Raw genomic sequence first — 23,494 nt, 5'->3', positions numbered from 1 at the left:
GGGGGGGACGAGTTTACGTCAGATGATTGGTGCATACACGTGTCATAAGATTTATGTGATAAAAGAGTTTTCTTCCTTTAAGAGCCAGTACCCACTATGAAGAGTCACTGTGAGGTAAGACAAGTAAAGGCCTGGTCTTGCTGCCAGGAACATGTCTAAATCCTTGTGTATAGGCCTGACTGAGAGATTAATGATGGCCCAGTTCAAATATGTTGTATATGCACCCTTCATCACTTTTAAAGAGTATTTGAAATGGCCCAACTGAGCTCTTCTCCCATGGTGCAGTTGGGTTATCCTTCCCACATGTGGCTGTATTGACTCACTACATGTTACACTGTCATACACGAGCCAACTCAATCCTTCTGTTTATGCTGAATAAAATCTACCCATCACCCAAGAGGCTAAAGCAGACTAGTTGAACAAAGGAATACCTTGAAATACTCTAATATTCCTAGTAATTACGTTGATACCCTAGTATATGTGTAAATCAGACAGAGCTTCACTTTCATTTAGGCATGCGTCTAAATGACTTGGAATACTGTCATGTCATCAAGACACTTAAACGTTGTATCATAACCATGAGCATTCACAGAGCATACACCAGCTTCACATGACAACATATTCATTACCTTTCTGTGGTGGTTCCTAATTGGCCAATTAAATAATCTACGCATAATTGTCTTTCCAGCATTACATTCCACACATCCTGAAGCCATTATTGCACTAACTAACGTCACAGATGTTATGTTTAAGCAGTGTGAATCTAGCATGTGAGGGGTAATCTGCAGGATGGGAAAAACAGGGTTGTGAAAGTGATTCCCAGAACTGTTGGTGTTGGCAGTTGGAAACTCCTCTCCTGGACTTCCATGCTTGTTTACCAATGCACAACATTCAATCAACATTGTACTACTATTCAATTGTTTAAAACAAGCCTCATCCAGTCTCTCCCAAAGCTGTGTAAATCCTTATTTTCTAGAGAAATTGAGATGTCTATCTAGTGTTTCCTTATTTTTCAGCAGGAAGGCTTGTTGACTTCCTCTCCCTCCCTTCCTTCCTTCTCTCCGAAGGTACTCATCTGAAAAATGAGAACAAAGCGATTGTTCCTGTTCTCTTTCTTAAGTCACATCAAATGCTGTCCGTGGACGGGTGGCTCATTGTCAGGACAGCAGCAGGCCAGAGAGATCGTTACAGGAGCTGGAATACAGCCTAACACAGCTACTGCACTACCGCTGGACAGAGAGGTTGAGCCTACACTGAGCTACACTGAGCTGGTGAGTCTCTCAGGTCCAACTGAGGACTAACAGGGCATGACAGGAGGGTGAGGGGGGGGCTTTTGTTTTATTGTCTTAGTTGTGTTGTATTGTACTCACTGGGGATATACACTGGCAGAGCAGACAGAGAGAGAGAGGAAGAGACAGAGTGGTCTTTCAATACTGTGTAGAATAGACTGGGCATGGTTCTGGAGAAACTTTTTGCGTTTAAAAAATGTTGAGAAACTGTGTGTATTGCCGAAATAGAGATATTGTAAGTACTTGTGTATCTGACAGTACTGTGTGTGGAGCAGAGTAATTTAGTGATTGTATTTGATGTGGTTCTTAATAAAAATGAATAGAGAAAGTGTTTGAATATGCATTGACATCTGGTTGATAATGAATTGCTTGAGTGTCTGACAGTCAGGTTACCTGTGACTGGTTACTTGTCATCTGTGTGCATTTGAGGAAACATTTGATTTAACAGGTTTTCATAATATCGTAATATGTTTATATCGCATAATTTACATCATTATTTTCTTTTCACACTGTGACTGCAATAACACATTGAAGCTTAGAGTAGCCCATTATTAAGTGTCTTTTTATTAACAATAATTGAATTGTGACCTGATCTTTATCCTTGATGATCACCATCACCATCCCTATCAACATTGGAAGTTCTCAGTGGTTTTGCTCTGTAGATTGATAGCAGTTCAGAGAAATATCACACACACTGTATTTACATAACTGGCATCATTATTAATGAACCTTTTACAGCATTGGGCAAAAAAAATCAACTGAAACAAAAGTATACACCTGACACACATGGTTATGGGAAACAACAACGAAAATAAGACACCTGTATAATGTCAGATATACAGTGCATTTGGAAAGTACTCTGACACCTTGACTTTTTCCACATTTAGCCTTATTCTAAAATGGATAGTTTTTTTCCCTTTGTCAATCTACACACAATAACCCCAAATGACAAAGCAAAACCAGATTTTTTGAAATATTTGCAAATGTATTGCAAATAAAAAACAAAAATATCACATTTATGTAAGTATTCAACCCTTTACTCAGTACTTTGTTGAAGCACCTTTGGCAGCGATTACAGCCTCGAGTCTTCTTGGGTATGACGCTACAAGTTTGGCACACCTGTATATGGTGAGTTTCTCCCATTCCTCTCTGCATATTCTCTCAAGCTCTGTCAGGTTGGATGGGGAGTGTTGCTGCACAGCAATTTCCTCGTCTCTCCAGAGATGTTCGATCGGGTTCAAGTCCGGGCTATGGCTTGGCCACTCAAGAACATTCAGAACCTTGTCCCAAAACCACTCCTGTGTTGTCTTGGCTGTGTGCTTAGGGTTGTTGTCCTGTTTGAAGGTGAACCTTCACCCCAGTCTGAGGTCCTTAGCGCTCTGTAGCAGGTTTTCATCAAGAATCTCTCTGTACGTTGATCAGTTCCTCTTTCCCTGGATTCTGATCCCTGCAACTAAAAAATATCCCCACAGCATGATGCTGCCACCACCTTCTGGAAGGTTCTCCCATCTCCACAGAGGAACTATGTAGCTCTTTCAGAGTGACCATCGGGTTCTTGGTCACCTCCCTCACCAAGGCCCTTCTCCCCCGATTGCTCAGGTTGGCTAGGCGGCCAGCTCTAGGAAGAGTCTTGGTGGTTACAAACCTCTTCCATTTAAGAATGATGGAGGCCACTGTGTTCTTGGGGACCTTCAATGCTTCATCAATATTGGGTATTGGGTGTAGATTTATGAGGGGAAAAAATTACTTAATCCATTTTAGAATAAGTCTGTAACATAACAAAATGTTGGTCTGAATACTTTCCGAATGCACTGTAGAGATGAAATCTATAAAATGTTGAGTTTGCATTCCAATATTATACTTTATTTGACATTGAAACACAGTATTTTTTATAATCTTTATTAATAATAGAATTATGAAAAATATGAATAACATTCCACCCATGAGGCCAAAGAGAGAGCTTTTGGTCATTGACTGCAGGAAAGGGCAACTAACAGTATTGTCTCGTCCTCTTTTAGCCAAACTGCAGAAGTTGAACACTTCATTGTTTGATTGTCTGATTCCCTCTATCACAGCCAATTTCCTGTGTCCCTCCCACCAACTGTCTTCAGCTCATAACTACAAAAATGCCAACATTAATCCGATCATTCACATGCCACTCTATAGTGGATGTAGTTGGTTGGCTCTTCTTAATAAGCAGAGTATGCAGATCTACAAAGTGGTCAATTTGTTTGGAACTTGTGCTTCTCTAGAGCAAAGTAAGAAATCTAACACAGAGTTGTAGTGGAGGACAAAAGGAGAAGTGCCCTTCCACCAATCCATGCAAAAAGATGAACAAAGCAGAGAGAGGAGGAGAAGTGAACGTTAGTTCCTGTTTCAGATGAATGGATGGTAGAGGAAGAAGGGATGGTAGTACAGAAGCGAAAAGTGACAGGTTATAAAGGTGTAACAGAGAGGACAGCGATTAGTGTTGTCACTGCTACCTGTGCACTAGGTAAGTAACTCCAGAAGGACTGTTTCTATTCCTCAGGTGTTGGAGAAGCATGCTTATGGTAATCATATTGTAATGGTTGACATACATAACTGATTTCCTCTGTATATTTCCCCATGCAGATAAATGATGGACACAGACACTCTAGGTTTCAGACCAGACAGGAGGAGTCCTCATAGGGAAGACCTGAGACCTGTCTCTCACCACAGTCTTTATCTGAGCCCACCTCCACTCTACCTGAACCCGACCAAACTCTCCCTCTTCCCGGCCAGAGAGGCCTACAGCCCCCTGACTCACCATCGGCCCCTGGGCTCTGAGGGCATGCATTACACCCAGAGGGAAGGCTCCCAAAAACGCAAAAGAAGGCCACAAAAAATGGAGGGTTCCGAATCCCCTACAGGAGACATGGAGGAGGTGGAGCGTCGAGACAACACCAGGACTGTTGATCTCTCCCACCTTCCGTTCTCCCTCCCTCCTCGCCCTCGTCTCCCTCCCTCTCCCATGTCCATCCCAGGTATGATCAACCTGAGCCGGCTCCAGCTGCACCACAGGGCTATGTCCAGATATGAGCCAACTATGGGCCTCCCATTGCAGGTGAAACAGGAACCACTCAGCCCCTCACCTTTGTGGCCTCCCTCTCCACTCCTCCATCACCACCCTCCTCCCCTATTCTTCCCCCCTCTTCACCCCAGCCTCCTCCCCTTCCCCTTCTTCATGCCTGGGCCCATCATGCACCTCTCTCCTGGAGCCTTCTACCCCAGAGAGGCACTACGACCTAGCCGGCGCAGCCCAGACGGAGGGCCCCGAGGTGGGATGACCAGCGCTGAGAAGCTGGGTCTCAACATCCGCATTGACGACAGCTACCACGTAGATGTAGGAGGAAACCAGAAGCGTTGGAAGTGCCGTACGTGTGAGAAGTCATACACATCCAAGTATAACCTGGTCACACACATCCTGGGCCACAGCGGGATCAAGCCTCACAGCTGCCATCTGTGTGGGAATCGGTTCAAGCAGCTGAGCCACCTGCACACTCACCTGCTCACCCACCAGGGCACACGGCCACACAAGTGCCAGGTGTGCCACAAGGCCTTCACCCAGACCAGCCACCTGAAGAGACATATGATGCAGCATAGTGACGTGAAGCCGTACAGGTCAGTAATGGCACCATCTTTGTCTAGATTAGAGTTACTGGAGTTACTAGACTAGAGTTACTCTTTACTTAGTCTAGCCGAGAATTAAGAAAATTAGTTCATCAACAAGGACCTTACATTACATGCCTAGTCTGTGACTCAAACGTAGACCAAGGATAGAACAAACTTAGACCAAAGATAGACCTGTCCATGAATTGTCATTAGTATGGGAGAGTGGGGTAAGTTGACCAATTTATTTTTACATTCAGCATCACTCCATCAAGGGAAATATAGTATTCTTTCTAACAAAGGTATCTACATAGACTCAGTTTTCTCAGTTTATTAGGTACATCACCCAGTTCACGAAAATGGCTCACTCCTACAGACAGTGAGTCACGTGGCCATGGCTTGCTATATAAAGCAGGCAGATGGGCATCGAGGCATTCAGTTACTGTTCAATTGAATGTTCGAATGGGCAAAAGAGAGACCTAAGAGGATTTGAGGTATGATCATCGGTACCAGGCATAATGGATCCAGTATCTCAGGCCCTCCTAGGACCTTTCACGCTCAACAGTGTCTAGGGTTTACCGAGAATGGTGTAACAAACATAAAACATCCAGTCAGTGGCACACCTGTGGGCGAAAACAGCTTGTTGATGAGAGGTCGAAGGAGAATGGCAAGAATCGTGCAAGCTAACAGGCGGCCCACAAACAGGCAAGTAACGGTGCAGTACAACAGTGGTGTGCAGAACGACATCTCGGAATGCACAATTAGTCGGCCCTTGTCATGGATGGGCTATTGCAGCAGACGACCACACCGGGTTCCACTCCTATCAGCTAAAAACAAGAAGAAGCAGCTCCAGTGGGCAAGCCATCACCAACACTGGACAACTGAGGATTGGAAAAATCTTGCTTGGTCTGATGAATCCCGGTTCCTGTTGAATCATGCTGTTGGAAGATTCAGGATTTGGCGTAAGCAGCATGAGTCCATGGCCCAATCTTGCCTGGTATCAACGGTACAGGCTGGTGGTGGTGGTGTAATGGTGTGGGGAATTTTTTCCTGGCACACGTTAGGTCCTTTAATATGAATTGAGCAACGTTTCCATGCCCTGAAGAATTCAGGCTGTTCTGGAGGCAAAGGGGGGTCCAACCCGGTGCTAGATGGGTGTACCTAGTAAACTGTCCACTGAGCGTGGTTCTACCTTGAACCAAAAAGGGTTCTCCTATGGGCACAGCCGAATAACCATTTTGGGACCCCAACTGTGTAGAGACCCCAACTGATGCATAGAGCAATCTTAAAATGATTTACTTTGGTTTAGATACAAGCTTCATGAAATCTCTAACACAATAAATCTTTTTTTTTTTTTTTACATAACTTGCTTATCACTTTTTCCATGTGGTTTCTTCCTTCACAGACTCCATGAAATGATGACCTCTTCCTAAATGTTTGGTCAAATTATTAATTTTGTGTATTGTGTCTACTCCTCTCCTATCCTATCCTCTCCTCTCTAGTTGTGGGGTGTGTGGGAGGGGTTTTGCCTACCCTAGTGAGCTGCGGGCCCATGAGCTGAAGCATGAAAAAGGCCAGGAGAACGTGTGTGTGGAGTGTGGTTTGGACTTCCCTACTCTGGCCCAGCTCAAGAGACACCTGACGGCCCACAGAGGACCCACCCTTTACAGGTAGCCTACATAACATATGCCCAGAAACACCCGATGGGCTGCACATTACCTCATGTGTCTGTTACCCCTATTTCTGCTTGTAGATATTTTACATTACCTCACTGGAAGATTTGTGGGTTTGACAGTAAAAAAAACTGTCAAACCCACTTTTTGGCTAAATCCAGGCCACATCAGAGTGTGGGTTTTCTGTATAGAATTATACTTCTATTTCATTCTATCTCAATTCTAATTCTCATTCTATTTCGATAGTTTTCTGCCCTGGTGTATCAAGTGTCTGTTTTCTGTCCAGGTGTAGTGAGTGCCAGAAGAGCTTCCAGTACCCCAGCCAGCTGCAGAACCACATGATGAAGCACAAAGACATCCGGCCATACATCTGCAGCGAGTGTGGCATGGAGTTTATACAGTCCCATCACCTCAAACAGCACACACTCACACATAAGGTAAGACTGGGTGGGGTTTTCATACTGTCCACGTACTACTGTCCACTAATGTCAACATGTGTGTTTGGAGGGACGTGTCTTTACACAGCTAGGTTGCGTGGTGTTGTGAAGATGAAGTGTCTTTGGGTCAAATGGGTGTTAAGGCAGGCTTTACCTGTTGACAGCAACAGCTGGCTGGTGCCATGACACGTAGCCTACATCAAGGGCCTTTACATTTGTTGACATTAAATGGTTTTGTTATGGGATATACGTACATGACAGTATGATGACTTTCATACTACAAATTTCACATCATTGTTTCTGCTTCAAACTGTCTTTTAGTACTACATGGTGAAGCCAGGACAAAGAGCAGCTCTCCTCAAAAACCTTGAGCCCAGCAAACAGACAAATGAGACTTTAGAGAGAGATGTGAGTGCATGCTACAGTAACCGTAGCTACAAGTTCAGTCATGTAATATTGTGAGAATCCTATTATTCTGCCTTTTTCAGACGATACAAGGCATCCACTCTCTTGTTGTCATGCTAACATGTCTTTCTTGTCGTTCTTGTCCCTGACGGCCTTGCTTGTCAACATGTAAAACAATTTTCCACTATGATGGTTTTTAAACAAACAACAATTAATTAAAACATTCTCTTCTCTTCTCTCAGGGGGTGAAGGAGCACAAGTGTCGTATCTGTGGTCGGGAGTTCACCCTCTTGGCAAACATGAAGCGCCACGTCTTGATACATACTAACATCAGGTCTTACCAGTGTCACCTCTGCTTCAAGAGCTTTGTCCAGAAACAGACCCTCAAGGCCCACATGATCGTCCACTCTGACATTAAACCCTACAAATGCAAGGTGAGTGTTCTTATGGTACAATATGTTGAGGAGAGCGCTAGGGACAGTTTCATTTATGACATTTTCAAATCAACTGCAACAACTCCTTTTATTAAAGCCAGGGTATCTGAAGATAAATTCATGTCAATAGTCCCACTGTCTGCCTTGCATGTCTGTGTGCATATTTTGTGCACCAATTTAACCCTGCTTGGTTACTTGAACACCGAGGGATGTTTTAGGGAAAAGTAGTGTTCTGGGCCTCCTGAGTGGCCCAACGGTCTAAGGCACTGATCAGCGCTAGAGGCGTCACTACAGATCCGGGTTCAATCCCGGGCTGTGTTGCAGCTAGCCACAACCGGGACACCCATGAGGCGGCGCACAATTGGTCCAGCGTCATCCAGGTTAGGGGAGGGTTTGGCCAGCTGGGATGTCCTTGTCCCATCGTGCTCTAGCGACTCCTTGTGGCAGCTGGGAGCATGCCCGCTGGCTTCGGTCGCCAGCTGTACGGTGTTTCCTCCAACACATTGGTGCGGCTGGCTTCCGGGTTGAGCGAGCATTGTGTCAAGAAGCAGTGCGGCTTGGAAGGGCGTGTATCAGAGGACACATGACTCTCGAACGTCGCCGCTCCCAAGTCCGCACGGGAGTGGCAGCGATGGGACAAGACTGTAACTACCAATTGGATATCACGAAATTGAAAGATTTTTTTTTAAATAACACAAACAATAGTTTTATTACTATAATATAAAGTCTAGAGAAGCCAATAGACTCTCTGAAGCAGCTCAACACTGAGTGTCTGTGTGAACTTGTTCACTAATAGAAGAGTTGAGACGATGAGGAGAATGTAGACAGAGAGAAGATTTGGCAGTGAGATCCCTCCTCTTCCATAGGAAGGATATCGCTGCACAAACTGCCTCTCTAACAATGGCCCCCAGCCTCCCCGGAGATCAGGTCCCACAAATAGATTTCATCTCGCTTTCTCTGCTGCTGGAGGGAACACTTCCTGTTTTCTCACGGTCCTCTTGGACAGTTTACAGTCCCTCTCTCCTCCTGAAGGAAACCCTAATCAAAAAGAATACAGAGGAAGGACAGCGCAGGAGTTGCCCTTCCCATCCCTCCTCTTCTGGCCCTTTCTCTGTGTGTGTGTATTGTGTGTGTTTGTATGTGTGTGTGTGTGTGCGCACGTGCGCACGCACACAGACATTCATAATTACATCCAGCTCCTATTACAGCTCTGAATGCTTTGAGGATTCGTCATCTAACACATCAGTTGTCTGATAAGTGGACACAGTTCTAGACTTGTCGTCGTTTTTCTGCCCTTGAATGGTGTTTACTATACCAGGAAGTGCTATGATGTGGTTCGAGGAATAATGGAATTCACAAATAGTAATCAAGGAATGCGTACACAAACTATTTCAATAGTTGGTATTCAATGCATTTGTTTGAGGAAAAATTACAATAATTCTTTGCCAAAATGCTGGTTTGGGTTTATCAGCTGAATGTCTGTTGCTTCCAAGCACATGCACTGCTTTCCTAGGAGCCTGATGAAGTCTTTTAATGCCGAAAATAAATCTGTTCCACTTTCTGTTTGTTCTTCAATTTATGTGCCTTATTGGTTCGTCCGTGAGCACATATCTGACTATTTTATTTGTGTTCTTCCTTGTTTTCAGCTGTGTGGGAAGGAGTTCAACAGAATGCATAACCTGATGGGCCATATGCACCTGCACTCTGACAGCAGGCCCTTCAAGTGCCGCTACTGCCCCAGCAAGTTCACTCTGAAGGGGAATCTCACCCGCCATATGAAGGTCAAGCACGGGATCATGGACATGGACCTGAATGCAAGAGGTAAGCACTCCAGGCTATGGATAAATGCATCATATGGTTCCTCCCTTTCTGCAGTGAGACTTTCTATAACCTTCCTACCCTGAAGCTAAATCAGAATCAGACTGTCAGATTGGGATAAACAGTTCCTTCGGAAAGTACTTTTCTACATTTTGATAGGTTACAACCTTATTCTAAAATGTATTGAATTGTTTTTCCCCCTCATCAATCTACACACAATACCCCATAATGACAAAGCAAAAACATATATTTTTTAATGTTTGCTAATTTATATTTTTTTAAAAACGGCAATATATAATTAACATAAGTACTTTGTTGAAGGACCTTTGGCAGCGATTACAGCCTCGAGTCTTCTTGGGTATGACTCTGCAAGCTTGGCACACCTGTATTTGGGGAGTTTCTCCCATTCTTCTCTGCAGATCCTCTCAAGCTCTGTCAGGTTGCATGGGGAGTGTTGCTGCACAACTATTTTCAGGTCTCTCCAGAGATTTTCAATCGGGTTCAAGTCCGGGCTCTGGCTGGGCCACTCAAGGACATTCAGAGACTTGTCCCAAAGCCACTCCTGCAATGTCTTGGTTGTGTGCTTAGGGTTATTGTCCTGTTGGAAGGTGAAACTTTTGCCCCAGTCTGAGGTCCTGAGCGCTCTGGAGCAGGTTTCATTAAGGATCTCTCTGTACTTTACTCCATTCATCTTTGCCTCGATCCTGACTAGTCTCCCAGTCCATGCCACTGAAAAACATCCCCACAGATGAGCCTTTACTGAGGAGTGGCATCCATCTGGCCACTCTACCATAAAAGCCTGATTGGTAGAGTGCTGCAGAGATGGTTGTCCTTCTGGAAGGTTCTCCCATCTCCACAGAGGAACTCTGGAGCTCTGTCAAAGTGACCATTGGGTTCTTGGTCACCTCCCTGACCAAGGCCCTTCTCCCCCAATTGCTCAGATTGGCCCAGGTGGCCAGCTCTAGGAAGAGTCTTGGTGGTTTCAAACTTCTTCCATTCAAGAATGATAGAGGCCAGTGTGTTCTTGGGGACCTTCAATGCTGCAGAATTTTTTTTCCTACCCTTCCCCAGATCTGTGCCTCGACACAATCATGTCTCTGGGCTCTACGGACAATTCCTTCGACCTCATGGCTTGGTTTTTGCTCTGACATGCACTGTCAACTGTGGGACCTTATATAGACAGGTGTGGGCCTTTCTAAATAATGTCCAATCAATTGAATTTAACACAAGTGGACTTAAATCAAGTTGTAGAGACATCTCAAGGATGATCAATGGAAACAGGATGCACCTGGGCTCAATTTCGAGTCTCATAGCAAAGGGTCTGAATACTTATGTAAATAAGTGACATCTCAATCAACCAGACAGGTACTACAGGCCCTCGTTTTGTCGCACCTGGACTACTTCCCAGTTGTGAGGTCATGTGCACCAAAGAAGGACATAAGCAAATTGCAGTTGGTCCAGAACAGAGCAGCACATATTGCACTTAGATGTACATGGAGGGAGAATGTCTTGACATGCATGTCTATCTCTCCTGGCTCAAAGTTGAGTAGAGATTGACTACACACTATTGGTCTTTGTGCGAGGTGTTGATGTGTTGAAGGTACCGAACTGTCTATTGTATTATATATTGCATTATGTATTGTATTATATATTGAATTATATATTATATTATGTATTTTATTATATATTGAATTATATCTTGTATTATATTTTGTATTATGTATTATATATTGTGTTATGTATTGTATTTAAAATTGTATTAGGTGTGTCATGTATAATATGTATTTTATGTATTCTATTTGTTGTGTTTTGTTTCCCGTTTGGACCCCAGGAAGAGTAGCCTCTGCCTTGACAGCAGCTAATTGGGGATCCTAATAAAATACTAAATACGTGTCTCTGTTGTGATATGTGTCTCTGTTCTCCAGTGTTCAACAAATGTAGATTGTATCATGTGTCTCTCCTCCAGTGTTCAGGCGGCGGGGGCGGTTCTGCTTGTCGGCCCCTCTGGGTCTTCTGACACGCTCCAGCCAGGAAGAGCCTTTTGACCTCTCCCAGAAGCCCCGGCCGCCACGGCCCAGCCTGCGCCTCTCCCAGTCGGACGGGGAGAGCGTCCCAGGGAGCTCCTGCCAGGAGGAGGATGAGGAAGACAGCCTGTACAGGAGGTGCCAGTACAGCCCTGAGGTCTACCAACACCACACTAGGGGACAGGGGTACAGGTCTGAGACAGATGGACGGGACATGGAGACAGGTGGACAGGTGGATCCGCCTAGGGCAGGTGAAGAGGTTTATCAGCTTGTGTCAGAGCCAGGTGATGCAGAGGAACAGGTATACCAGCGTGTGACAGGTAGACAGGTGTATGACTCTGACTCTGAGCTGGGGGGCCAGCTGTATGAACAAGAGGCAGGTGGACACCACATCGGTGACAATGTGCGTTACCCTGGGTCAGGTAATACAGGTAAACATGTGTACCACTCAGATTCAGAGTTAGATGACCAGTTGTATAAGCCCGACCCTGACCAGCTAGAGATAGGTGACCAGGTTTACCATTCTGACGCAGGTGAAGAGATGATGGACACACCTGAACCATTTGAAAGAGACTACCACTCAGACCCAGGTGTTTATTAACAGAAACCATAGGGCCTGATGAGGAGAAAGAATAGGATTTGGTGAGAGCTGGAAGCAGGGTAAAGGAAGAACAGAGGAAGAAGCATAGACGTTCTTAGCAGGAGGAATAGGAGTAGGGACTGCTGAAGAGAAGAGGGTAGAGGACTATTCCAAAAGGGGTGGGGAGATAATTATGTAGTACCTTGAATAAGCTGTGAAGTGTATTGTATTTCAGACTGATAGAACTGACAATACTTGTGCATGTGAAAATATGTGTCATTAAGAAAATGTTAGGCTTACATTTGCAAGAAATTGTAATGTAAATGGAAATTGTTAAGAAAATATGAAAATATTTTGTCCTAAATTGTTACTTTTTAACTAGTACTTTTATAAAGCCACTCTGTAATTAATGAGCATGGGATTTCAATGTGATAACAATCATTTATCTTTTGTAATGGTAGTTTTAAATGATTTTCTACTGACAGTTTTAATCAGTCTGTAAATTGTGTTGTTTTGTTGTGTGATGTAATGAGTCAACAAAAGTTATTTAATCTAATGAGGGAAGCCATGATTTTGTGATTTCTTATAAACATTTGAGTGACTGACTGAAATAAATGAAAGTATCTGTAATCTGTATTTTTTTTTAAATAAACTGAGATTTTAAAACACAAGGTTGTGTTTTATATTTTCACATGTAGAGGATAGTGAGAAGGCACACCAACAGGGTATGAAGGCTATAATATATAGTCATATACACCAGATAGATCCAGTAAAATGTGTTGTTTTAAAGGGTCAGCCACAGTAGTACAGCACCCCTGGGCCACATAGGGTATCTGCCCCATATAGAGTTGAGTAGTAGCCTATCTGCAGTCCCTTCCTGTCTTATCAACTCCACAGCATCTTTCAATATGACTCTGTCAAAGCATTGTGTATATGGCAAAATGGCCTGCTGATAATTCAAATCAAATCAAATCAAATTGTATTAGTCACATGTGCCGAGTACAACAGGTGTAGTAGACCTTACAGTGAAATGCTTACGAGCCCCTAACCAACAAAGCAGTTAAAAAATATATGGATAAGAATAAATAATAAAAGTACAAAGTAAAGAGCAACAGTAAAATAACAATAGTGAGACTATATACAGGGGGGTACCGGTACAGAGTCAATGTGTGGGGGCACCGGTTAGTTGAGGTAATATGTACATGAAGGTAGAGTTATTAAAGTGACTATGCAGAAATGATAACAGAGAGTAGCAGCAGTGTAAAAGGGAGGGGGGGGGCAATGTAAATAGTCTGGGTAACCATTTGATTAGGTGTTCAGGGGTCTTATGGCTTGGGGGTAGAAGCTGTTTAGAAGCCTCTTGGACCTAGACTTGGCACTCCGGTATCGCTTGCCGTGCGGTAGCAGAGAGAACAGTCTATGACTAGGGTGGCTAGAGTCTTTGACCATTTTTAGGGCCTTCCTCTGACACCGACTGGTTTAGAGGTCCTGGATGGCAGGAAGCTTGGACCCAGTGATGTACTGGGCCGTTCGTGTTACCCTCTGTAGCGCCTTGTGGTCGGAGGCCGAGCAGTTGCCATACCAGGCACTGATGCAATTGCCAGTAATCTACTGTATGTATCCACATGGCTGACGATAAGAGAGAAAAATGACAACACTGGAATAATGAATAGTGAATTTCCATTTCTAGCCTGTCATGTGAAACAGCTTAAAAAAATATACAGTGGGGAGAACAAGTATTTGATACACTGCCGATTTTGCAGGTATTCCTACTTACAAAGCATGTAGAGGTCTGTAATTTTTATCATAGGTACACTTCAACTGTGAGAGACGGAATCTAAAACAAAAATCCAGAAAATCACATAGTATGATTTTTAAGTAATTAATTTGCATTATAATTCACTGTATCACAATTGCAATGGGTCAGAAGTTTACATACACTAAGTTGGCTGTGCCTTTAAACAGCTTGGAAAATTCCAGAAAATGATGTCATGGCTTTAGAAGCTTCTGATAGGCTAATTGACATCATATGAGCCAATTGGAGGTGTACCTGTGGATGTATTTCAAGGTCTACCTTCAACCTCAGTGCCTCTTTGCTTGACATCATGGGAAAATCAAAAGAAATCAGCCAAGAACTCAAGAAAAAAATTGTAGACCTCTACAAGTCTGGATCATCCTTGGGAGCAATTCCCAAATGCCTGAAGGTACCACGTTCATCTGTACAAACATTAGTACGCAAGTATAACACCATGGGACCACGCAGCCATCACACCGCTCAGGAAGGAGACGCGTTCTGTCTCCTAGAGATAAACGTACTTTGGTGCGAAAAGTGCAAATCAATCCCAGAACAAAAGCAAAGGACCTTGCTGGAGGAAACAGGTACAAAAGTATCGATATCCACAGTAAAACGAGTCCTATATCGACATAACCTGAAAGGCCGCTCAGCAAGGAAGAAGCCACTGCTCCAAAACCGCCATAAAAAAGCCAGACTACGGTTTGCAACAAAGATCATACTTTTTTGAGAAATGTCCTCTGGTCTGATGAAACAAAAATATAACTGTTTGGCCATAATGACCATATGTTTGGAGGAAAAGGGGGAGGCTTGCAAGCCGAAGAACACCATCCCAACCGTGAAGCATGGGAGTGGCAGCATCATGTCATGGGGGTGCTATGCTGCAGGAGGGACTGGTGCACTTCACAAAACAGATGGCATCATGAGGACTGAAAATTATGTGGATATATTGAAGCAACATCTCAAGATGTCAGGAAGTTAAAGCTTGGTCGCAAATGGGTCTTCCAAATGGACAATGACCCCAAGCATACTTCCAAAGTTGTGGCAAAATGGCTTAAGGACAACAAAGTCAAGGTATTGGAGTGGCCATCACAAAGCCCTGACCTCAATCCTATAGAAAATGTGTGGGCAGAACTGAAAAAGTGTGTGCAAGCAAGGAGGTCTACAAACCTGACTAAGTTACACCAGCTCTGTCATGAGGAATGTGCCATAATTCACCCAACTTATTGCGGAAGGTTACCCGGGAAGGTTACCCGAAACGTTTGACCCAAGTTATACAATTTAAAGGCAATGCTACCAAATACTAATTGAATGTGTGTAAGCTTCTGACCCACTGGGAATGTGATGAAAGAAATACAAGCTGAAATAAATCATTCTCTCTACTATTATTCTGACATATCACATTCTTAAAATAAAGTGGTGATCCTAACTGACCTAAAACAGGGAATTTGACTAGGATTAAATGTCAGGAATTGTGAAAACTGAGTTTAAATGTATTTGGCTAAGGTGTATGTAAACGTCCGACTTCAACTGTATATATATATATATATACAGTATTTCCCCACTTAGGCTTTGCAATGGTGCCAGTTTGTTTCTGCTTTAGACAATTTATAGTTGTATTTATTGGCTAGGCAATAACATAGCATTGTGACATCAGAAACAGTGAGACACCCATAATAGGTGTACTTAGGAGACTAACAGACATACGAATGTAAGACTCATGTCTCCTCTTCCCCCCAGGCACTAAGTATCATCCACCTGCCACATTACCTCCTCTCTGAAACTGAACAATACAGAACCAGAGATGATCACAATGACTTTCAAATTAGTTGCCTTTCTTCTCCGGGAACAGAGATCTCTCACTTCTCTCACAAAGGAGAGGAAGAGGAAGAGAAAACATCTCTCCTCATACCTCTTTTAGGTCCTGATCAAACAATTGTTCACTAGACTCTGTGGGTGTCCCAGACAACACGTCTCCAGAACTCTTACGTGATTCAGAATAAAGCATTTTGTTGTTGATTGTAGGAAAAGGGGAGTGTGTGCATTGTACTTGTGAGTTTAACTTAGTGTTATTTTGAAAGTCAAGACCAGTTCTTGATCACTGACCTGTTGATCATTGGACATTTGGAACAGCCAGCCCACCATTTATGTCATTTAAGGTAATTTTCTAGATATTTCTTTTAAAATAAGAAAACAAAGTATGAATGCTACCCTATTCTATCAAGAGAGACCACCAAATCCCAGGGATGAAACTGCAAATGGTAAATGGAACTTCTCAGATCCTCCTCTTCTTCTCTTCTCTCTTGACCTAAATGTTTCGATCCCAACCACCAGCTACACGACAGAAAGGAAAGGCAAAGAAGGTTCTGGGTAGAAGTTAGTAGGCACAGATCTAGGATCAGCTCAACTTCCCCCAATCTGAACCTTAACCATGAGAGGGAAAATGCTAAACTGACATTACATCAGCAGTTGTAGGAAAAATCCACTCCAACACTATGTTGTCATTGTTTTCATTAGTCCACTGTTCATACAGTCCCAAAATGTTTTGCATGTCAGCGGTCAAGTTTTCAAGATATTGGACTTTTAAGAAGCAGTGTGACATGACACGTAATCATAATGATGTGTTTTGCATCATATGATGCATTTTGCACTTTGCTTCTTGAAAGTCCAAGATCTTGAAAACTTGACTGCTGACATGCAAAACAGTGTGGGGCTGTATCAACAGCGGACTAATGAAAACAAACCCCACAATATTGTTTTTGAGTGGAGTTTTCCTTTAAAGGCAACTTCTTGCTGGTCCAGATCGACCACAGAGAGAACACCTCTGAAAGAGGTAGTGGGGTTCACTCTAGCTCAGGTTCTGCAGAAGTGAAACTGTTGGGGGAGTGAGGACAAAGCCATTCTGGTAAATGAGTCACTCACTCTGACTGGAAAAGGTGTCCTGTCGTTGAATAAAAGTTAATGTGGCCGTTAGTGATTGGCCCGAAAGGGTTCTGTTTTGACCTTACCAGGCAGTATGGTGTTTGTCTCATGATCGCTAACGGCCACATCAAACCAGGATCAATCTACCTAACAAAGTTGAATTCCATTTCAAAGCCAGATATACACACAGTGTACAAAACATTAGGAACACATCCCCAATATTGAGTTACACCCCCTTTTGCCGTCAGAAAGCCTCAATTAGTAAGGGCATGGACTCTACAAGGTGTCGAAAGTGTTCCACAGGGATGCTAACCCATGTTGACTCCAATTATTCCCACAGTTGTGTCAAGTTGGCTGGATGTCCTTGGGGTGGTGAACTATTCTTGATATACATGGGAAACTGTTGAGCGTGAAAAACCCAGCAGCGTTGCCGTTCTTGACACACTCAAACCGTTGCTCCTGGCAGCTACTACCATACCCCGTTCAAAGGCACTTAAATCTTTTGTCTGGCCCATTTACCCTCAATGGCACACATACACAATCCATGTCTCAATTATCTCAAGGCTTAAAAATCCTTCTTTAACCTGTCTCCTCCACTTCATCCACAGCCTTTACCTGGTCAGTCGATGTAATGGAAAGAGTTCCTAATGTTTTGTACACTGTGTATTTTGGTGAATTTATTGAACCACAGCAGCTAGAGCTGTAGGCAGTTACTGCCACCATTTTGTGTTTTTTTACTTAATGTGTTATTATTGTACGATTTCAAATACAGACTCTTCCTCTGCCTTATTCAATGTAAATTTCTACCATTCCTTTCTTCTCACCTGGCCAGACCTTCTGTCTGTTCTCAGGGGCATGATTGTGTCCTTGCAACTTGGTTGTAATTTTCATCAGAGCCCCAAACTGGGTTGTAGATTTCCAAACTGTTATTAGAGTCCTAAGAGTGTTTCAGTGTGCAGTTTGACATTACATTTGAACAATATGTAATAATAGATGAGTGTAATATCAGTAATCACCATGAATGGCTCAGTTGAACTATACAGATTCATTTACATTACATTTTACATTTTACATTTTAGTCATTTAGCAGACGCTCTTATCCAGAGCGACATACAGTAGTGAATGCATACATTTCATGCATTTTTTTCCGTACTGGTCAGTGGGGATAGATTGTACACACAAATCAGGCTACATTTAACTTGGAATAAAGAGGAACCAGTTTATGGGATGAAAGCCACTTAAGGTACTGAAAAAGATTACTTCTGGATTCTTTATCACCGCCTCACAGTCACGGAGAAAAACCTTTTTAGACCTGGAAGGTCAATAAAAAATAATAGTTTGTGACTTGAAATGGTAAAAATAAACTGGTAGGATATCAAACTGCAAGGATAACTCTTATGTCTGCTTGAATCAATGCATAATGTGTAGAGATATTGCTGTCAGGCCTTTATAAAATGCTGTAAGCCTATTGAAGTTGGGTGTGTAGCTTCTCTCCCTCTTTGCATTCACTATAGCCAGGAACACATAAAGTTGCACAGAGGCAATAGTGTCTGTCTCTGGATGAGGGACAGCATTCTGTCTGCAGCCCCACTGTTGTGACCAAAACGGTTCACTCCCTGTGTGTTCTCTTTGGCACGTTTCTCAGGTAAGGACTTCCTGTATCAGTGGTCACTGGACTAAAGCGTACAGAAATTATTCCCGCTTTTGTTTAATAACAAAGACCCACCCAGGGCACGACCTGTCACCTCCCTAGACCAAGAAGTTACATACATCGGTCATGGTTTCCCCTAGTAAGAAAACATTCCACTGTTAGTTTACATCAGATGTTATTTGATTTAGCTAACAAATAGATTACACTATGTTTTGAATATAAAAACATTGGCTCAAAGTCAAGGACTGTGATCTGACACAAATACCTTAGACTACTTTAGTAGCTATATGGTCTTTGGTTAGAAAGGCCTGCTCTATGCCTTACCATTGGTAAATTCATTTATTCAATTGATTCAGAGAAGATAAGGCCATTAAAGTTCTCTAGAATTTGAGGTATATGTGAGTGGTGGATTCAGGGTGGAATACATACCAGTTACAGTAACTTGTGTCAATTGCAATACAGTTAGGGAAATGAACTAACTATTATCCTAAATTGGCTACAATGACTGGCACAGTAAACAGTAAAGAATAATGCTATAGACACAGCAAGTTGCACTTCAGAATCAAGACGACCATAATAGATGGAATTACTTTACATGTATTGAATGAAATGGGTTTGTCTCCCTCTCGTTAGCTTCAAGTTTGTGGAGAGGTGGCAGCTGCACTTAAATAAGTTGGTATTGATACCTGCACAACTACCTTCTGGGTCCTTTCTTTTTGCAGGGGAAGCAAACGTTTTGTTAGGGCAGCTGAGATCGACAGGAGAGCCTGTCGTTTCATTGGCTCATCCGCAGCCACAGTACCTGAACAGGTGACAGAGGGCAAGGTATGACATCAAGATCATAAATAGCACACAATGTAACGGAAAAGAAAAACACACATTTCTTCTTTTTTTATATTACATTTTTAATTGTGTTTCTCCAAACATCCACATACAAACAACAACTTACTGACGGACACAAATGACTACATCTCATCTGCATGCTCAGTCTCCCATCCCTAGTGTCTGCATTGTTTGCCACATGGCCTTAAATTGGGTATCTCACTAGCCCCCTGAAGAAAATAGGCATTCCTTATTGGACAAGTCCAGGTAGTCCCTCCCCATTTCAGTCCGTTTGGTGCCTGATGAATTCGACCCTAATAACTTCAATAACCACGTTTCCATCCACAGTATTTACGGGAGTAAAGTCATACTGTATATAAAAAAAACTTCAATAACCACGTTTCCATCCACAGTATTTAGGGGAGTAAAGTCATACTGTATATAAAAAAACTTAGATAACCACGTTTCCATCAACAGTATTTAGGGGAGTAAAGTCATACTGTATATAAAAAAACTTTGATAACCACGTTTCCATCCACAGTATTTAGGAGAGTAAAGTCATACTGTATATAAAAAAACTTAGATAACCACGTTTCCATCCACAGTATTTAGGAGAGTAAAGTCATACTGTATATAAAAAAACTTCAATAACCACGTTTCCATCCTCAGTATTTAGGGGAGTAAAGTCATACTGTATATAAACAAAAAATCATGACAGCTGTGATGGAAACAAGTGTCGGTGTAATTTTTATATAATAGCCATCATATAGAAGTACATTTTGAGTCATGTGATGATATGGTGTGGGGTCCTCTGACTATGACTCAGGAAACCATGCAGTTTATTAGGCAACAGATTAAATAAATTATAAACTTCACAGGGTGCTGAAAGTTCATGGTGATGAGCTTGATGCTGCTTTACAATAAATATTGAGGGTCTTATTCTGATGACCTGATCGATACTTGACTGCAGTTTGACAAATATTCTCTGATTGGCTATCCATAACAATCTCATGTAGACTAGCCAACCAGCACTGTATATGCGAGCTGTTGGTCACAGCACAGGTGCCTATTTAATGCAACGGTGTGACAAAACTATTGGTAGAGTTGAAAATACAATAGAAACACATTGAACTTAAGATTTTTATTTGGTACATGAAAACTTAAGCAAAAAAGAACATTGTGTGCACCGTCATCAAGCACTGATTTTTATTGTAACAAGTCCGCTTAGTGGGGTTGTAGCAATAAAGGGCCGCCCCCAGGTGGTGAAGGTAGGAAACAACATCTCCACCCCGCTGATCCTCAACACTGGGGCCCCACAAGGGTGCGTTCTCAGCCCTCTCCTGTACTCCTGTTCACCGATGACTGTGTGGCCATGCACGCTTCCAACTCAATCATCAAGTTTGCAGACGACACTACAGTGGTAGGCCTGGTTACCAACAACGATGAGACAGCCCATAGGGAGGAGGTGAGGGCACTCGGAGTGTGGTGTCAGGAAAATAACCTCTCACTCAACGTCAACAAAACAAAGGAGATGATCGTGGACTTCAGAAAACAGAGGGAGCATACCCCCCCACTCCACAATCGACAGTACAATAGTGGAGAAGGTGGAAAGTTTTAAGTTCCTCGGCGTGCACATCACGGACAAACTGAAATGGTCCACCCACACAGACAGCGTGGTGAAGAAGGCGCAACAGCGCCTCTTCAACCTCAGGAGGCTGAAGAAACTTGGCTTGTCATCTAAAACACAAACTTTTACAGATGCACAATCGAGAGCATCCTGTCAGGCTGTATCACTGCCTTGTATGGCAATTGCACCACCCTCAACCGCAAGGCTCTCCAGAGGGGAGTGCGGTCTGCACAACGCATCACCGGGGGCAAACTACCTGCCCTCCAGATGATCAAGGACAACAACCACCCGAGCCACTGCCTGTTCACCCCGTTATTATCCATAAGGCGAGGTCAGTACAGGTGCATCAAAGCTGGGACCAAGAGGCTGAAAAACAGCTTCTATCTCAAGGCTATCAAACTGCTAAACAGCCATCACTAACATCGAGAGGCTGCTGCCAACATACAGACTCAAATCTCTGGCCACTTAAATCAACGGACTTAATAAAGGTATCGCTGGTCACTTTAAATAACGCCACTTTAATAATGTTCACATAGAGGTATCACTAGTCACTTTAAATAACTCAACTTTATTAATGTTTACATATCCTACATTACTCATCTCATATGTATATACTGTATTTTACACTATCTATTGCATCTTGCCTATGCCACACGCCATCATTCATCCATATATTTATATATACATATTCTTCCCTTTACATTTGTGTGTACAAGGTAGTTGTGAATTTGTTAGATTACTTGATCGATTTTACTGCATCGTTGGAACTAGAAGCACAAGCATTTCGCTACACTCGCATGAACATCTGCTAACCATGTATAAGTGACCAATAAAATTTGATTTGATTTAGTGGAAACAGTGTGGAAATGGTGCCACTTGGATTGAAATGTTGCTATAGTCTCCCATCCAAACATTACAATCGCTTGTCTAAAATTTAAATATTGTTTATTTTTTGCCAAACATTGCTTTTTTGTGTCAGCAATTAGATAATAGTTCCTAGGGGGGGCTAGTTAACCCCTAGTACACAATATGAGACGTTGGCTAGAGCCTACAGTATGACGATGGGCAGAAACTGCTTCTCCAATAGAAATCCACGATCACATTTGTAGGCATTGTCATGGCGACATTGGCTAGCTAAACTCATGCGCAGAAACAGCTAATCGGATCCAATGGTTGTCTCGCACTGAACTGCACATGTGCAGGTCGTCAAGTGCACTCCGTATAACATTGTTTACGAAAATAACAGCGTCAGTTTGTCACTTTAATGTTCAACTACATAAGATGTGGCTCGAATCTAGGGTGCGATATTTGGAAACGCACCACTATTTCCTCCCTTAGCTATATTGGCATCGAACACATCACCCTCCCTAGGAGAGGGGGTGACCTTGACAATTTGTTAAAATTAGGGGCTGTCTGGATCTTTAATTTAAAGACCCGTGTTCCCTTCGGTCTCAATATAGAGTTAGAGCTGAAGCCATTCTTATGATTGGATTTTTTGTTATCCATTGTAAATAATGTTTGTAGGTCTATGTAGCCATTCATGCTTTTATATAGCCTATGTTCTATTTATAAACCCAGCAAAAAAATAAACGTCCCTTTTTCAGGACCCTGTCTTTCAAAGATGATTCATAAAAATCCAAATAACTGCACAGATTTTCATTGTAAAGGGTTTTAACACTGTTTCCCATGCTTGTTCAATGAACCATCAACAATGAACATGCACCTGTGGAACGGTTGTTAAAACACTAACAGCTTACAGACGGTAGGCAATTAAGGTCACAGTTATGAAAACTTAGGACACTAAAGAGGCCTTTCTACTGACTCTGAAAAACACCAAAAGAAAGATGACAGGGTCCCTGCTCATCTGCGTGAACGTGCCTTAGGCATGCTGCAAGGAGGCATGAGGACTGCAGATGTGGCCAGGGCAATAAATTGCAATGTCCGTACTGTGAGATGCCTAAGACAGCGCTACAGGGAGACAGGACGGACAGCTGATCATCCTTGCAGTGGCAGACCACGTGTAACACCTGCACAAGATTGGTACATCCGAACATCACACATGCGGGACAGGTACAGGATGGCAACAACAACTGCCCGAGTTACACCAGGAATGCACAATCCCTCCATCAGTGCTCAGACTGTCCGTAATAGGCTGAGAGAGGCTGGACTGAGGGCTTGTAGGCCTGTTGTAAGGCAGGTCCTCACCAGACGTCACCGGCAACAACATCGCCTATGGGCACAAACCCACCGTCGCTGGACCAGACAGGACTGGCGAAAAGTGTTCTTCACTGACGAGTCACAGTTTTGTCTCACCAAGGGTGATGGTCGAATTCGCGTTACACCGAGGTCTGTACTCTGGAGCGGGATCGATTTGGAGGTGGAGGGTCCGT

The 23,494-nt window shown here is 43.1% G+C and overlaps 1 protein-coding gene across 2 annotated transcripts; it reads left to right on the top strand.

The window, feature by feature from the left end:
• The first annotated feature begins 1,057 nt into the window (after positions 1-1,057).
• Positions 1,058-12,961, top strand: LOC106580564 (zinc finger protein 366). Of its 2 annotated transcripts, XM_014161757.2 has the most exons (8): positions 1,058-1,271; positions 3,903-4,931; positions 6,422-6,589; positions 6,879-7,029; positions 7,351-7,437; positions 7,677-7,868; positions 9,515-9,689; positions 11,653-12,961. In XM_014161757.2, exons 2-8 carry the CDS (start codon positions 3,907-3,909, stop codon positions 12,309-12,311), a joined length of 2,457 nt encoding a protein of 818 aa, XP_014017232.2. In that variant the 5' UTR covers positions 1,058-1,271; positions 3,903-3,906; the 3' UTR covers positions 12,312-12,961. The 2 variants fall into 2 exon arrangements, with proteins under 2 accessions (XP_014017232.2, XP_014017233.2); XM_014161758.2 differs by lacking the exon at positions 7,351-7,437.
• Positions 12,962-23,494: the final 10,533 nt, after the last annotated feature.

This window comes from Salmo salar, chromosome ssa20, assembly GCF_905237065.1.
Source record: "Salmo salar chromosome ssa20, Ssal_v3.1, whole genome shotgun sequence".
In the NCBI taxonomy this organism is placed as follows: Eukaryota; Metazoa; Chordata; class Actinopteri; order Salmoniformes; family Salmonidae; genus Salmo; species Salmo salar.
The sequence above is the reverse complement of the archived record's forward strand: the minus strand, read 5'-3'. Positions and strand labels throughout refer to the sequence as shown.

Excerpts from the sequence above, each read along its gene's own strand:
- LOC106580564 (XM_014161757.2), top strand. The coding sequence starts at position 3,907 with ATGATGGACACAGACACTCTAGGTTTCAGACCAGACAGGAGGAGTCCT. Across the intron at positions 7,869-9,514 it reads TTAAACCCTACAAATGCAAG|CTGTGTGGGAAGGAGTTCAA; the intron begins GTGAGTGTTCTT and ends CCTTGTTTTCAG. Across the intron at positions 9,690-11,652 it reads CATGGACCTGAATGCAAGAG|TGTTCAGGCGGCGGGGGCGG; the intron begins GTAAGCACTCCA and ends TCTCTCCTCCAG.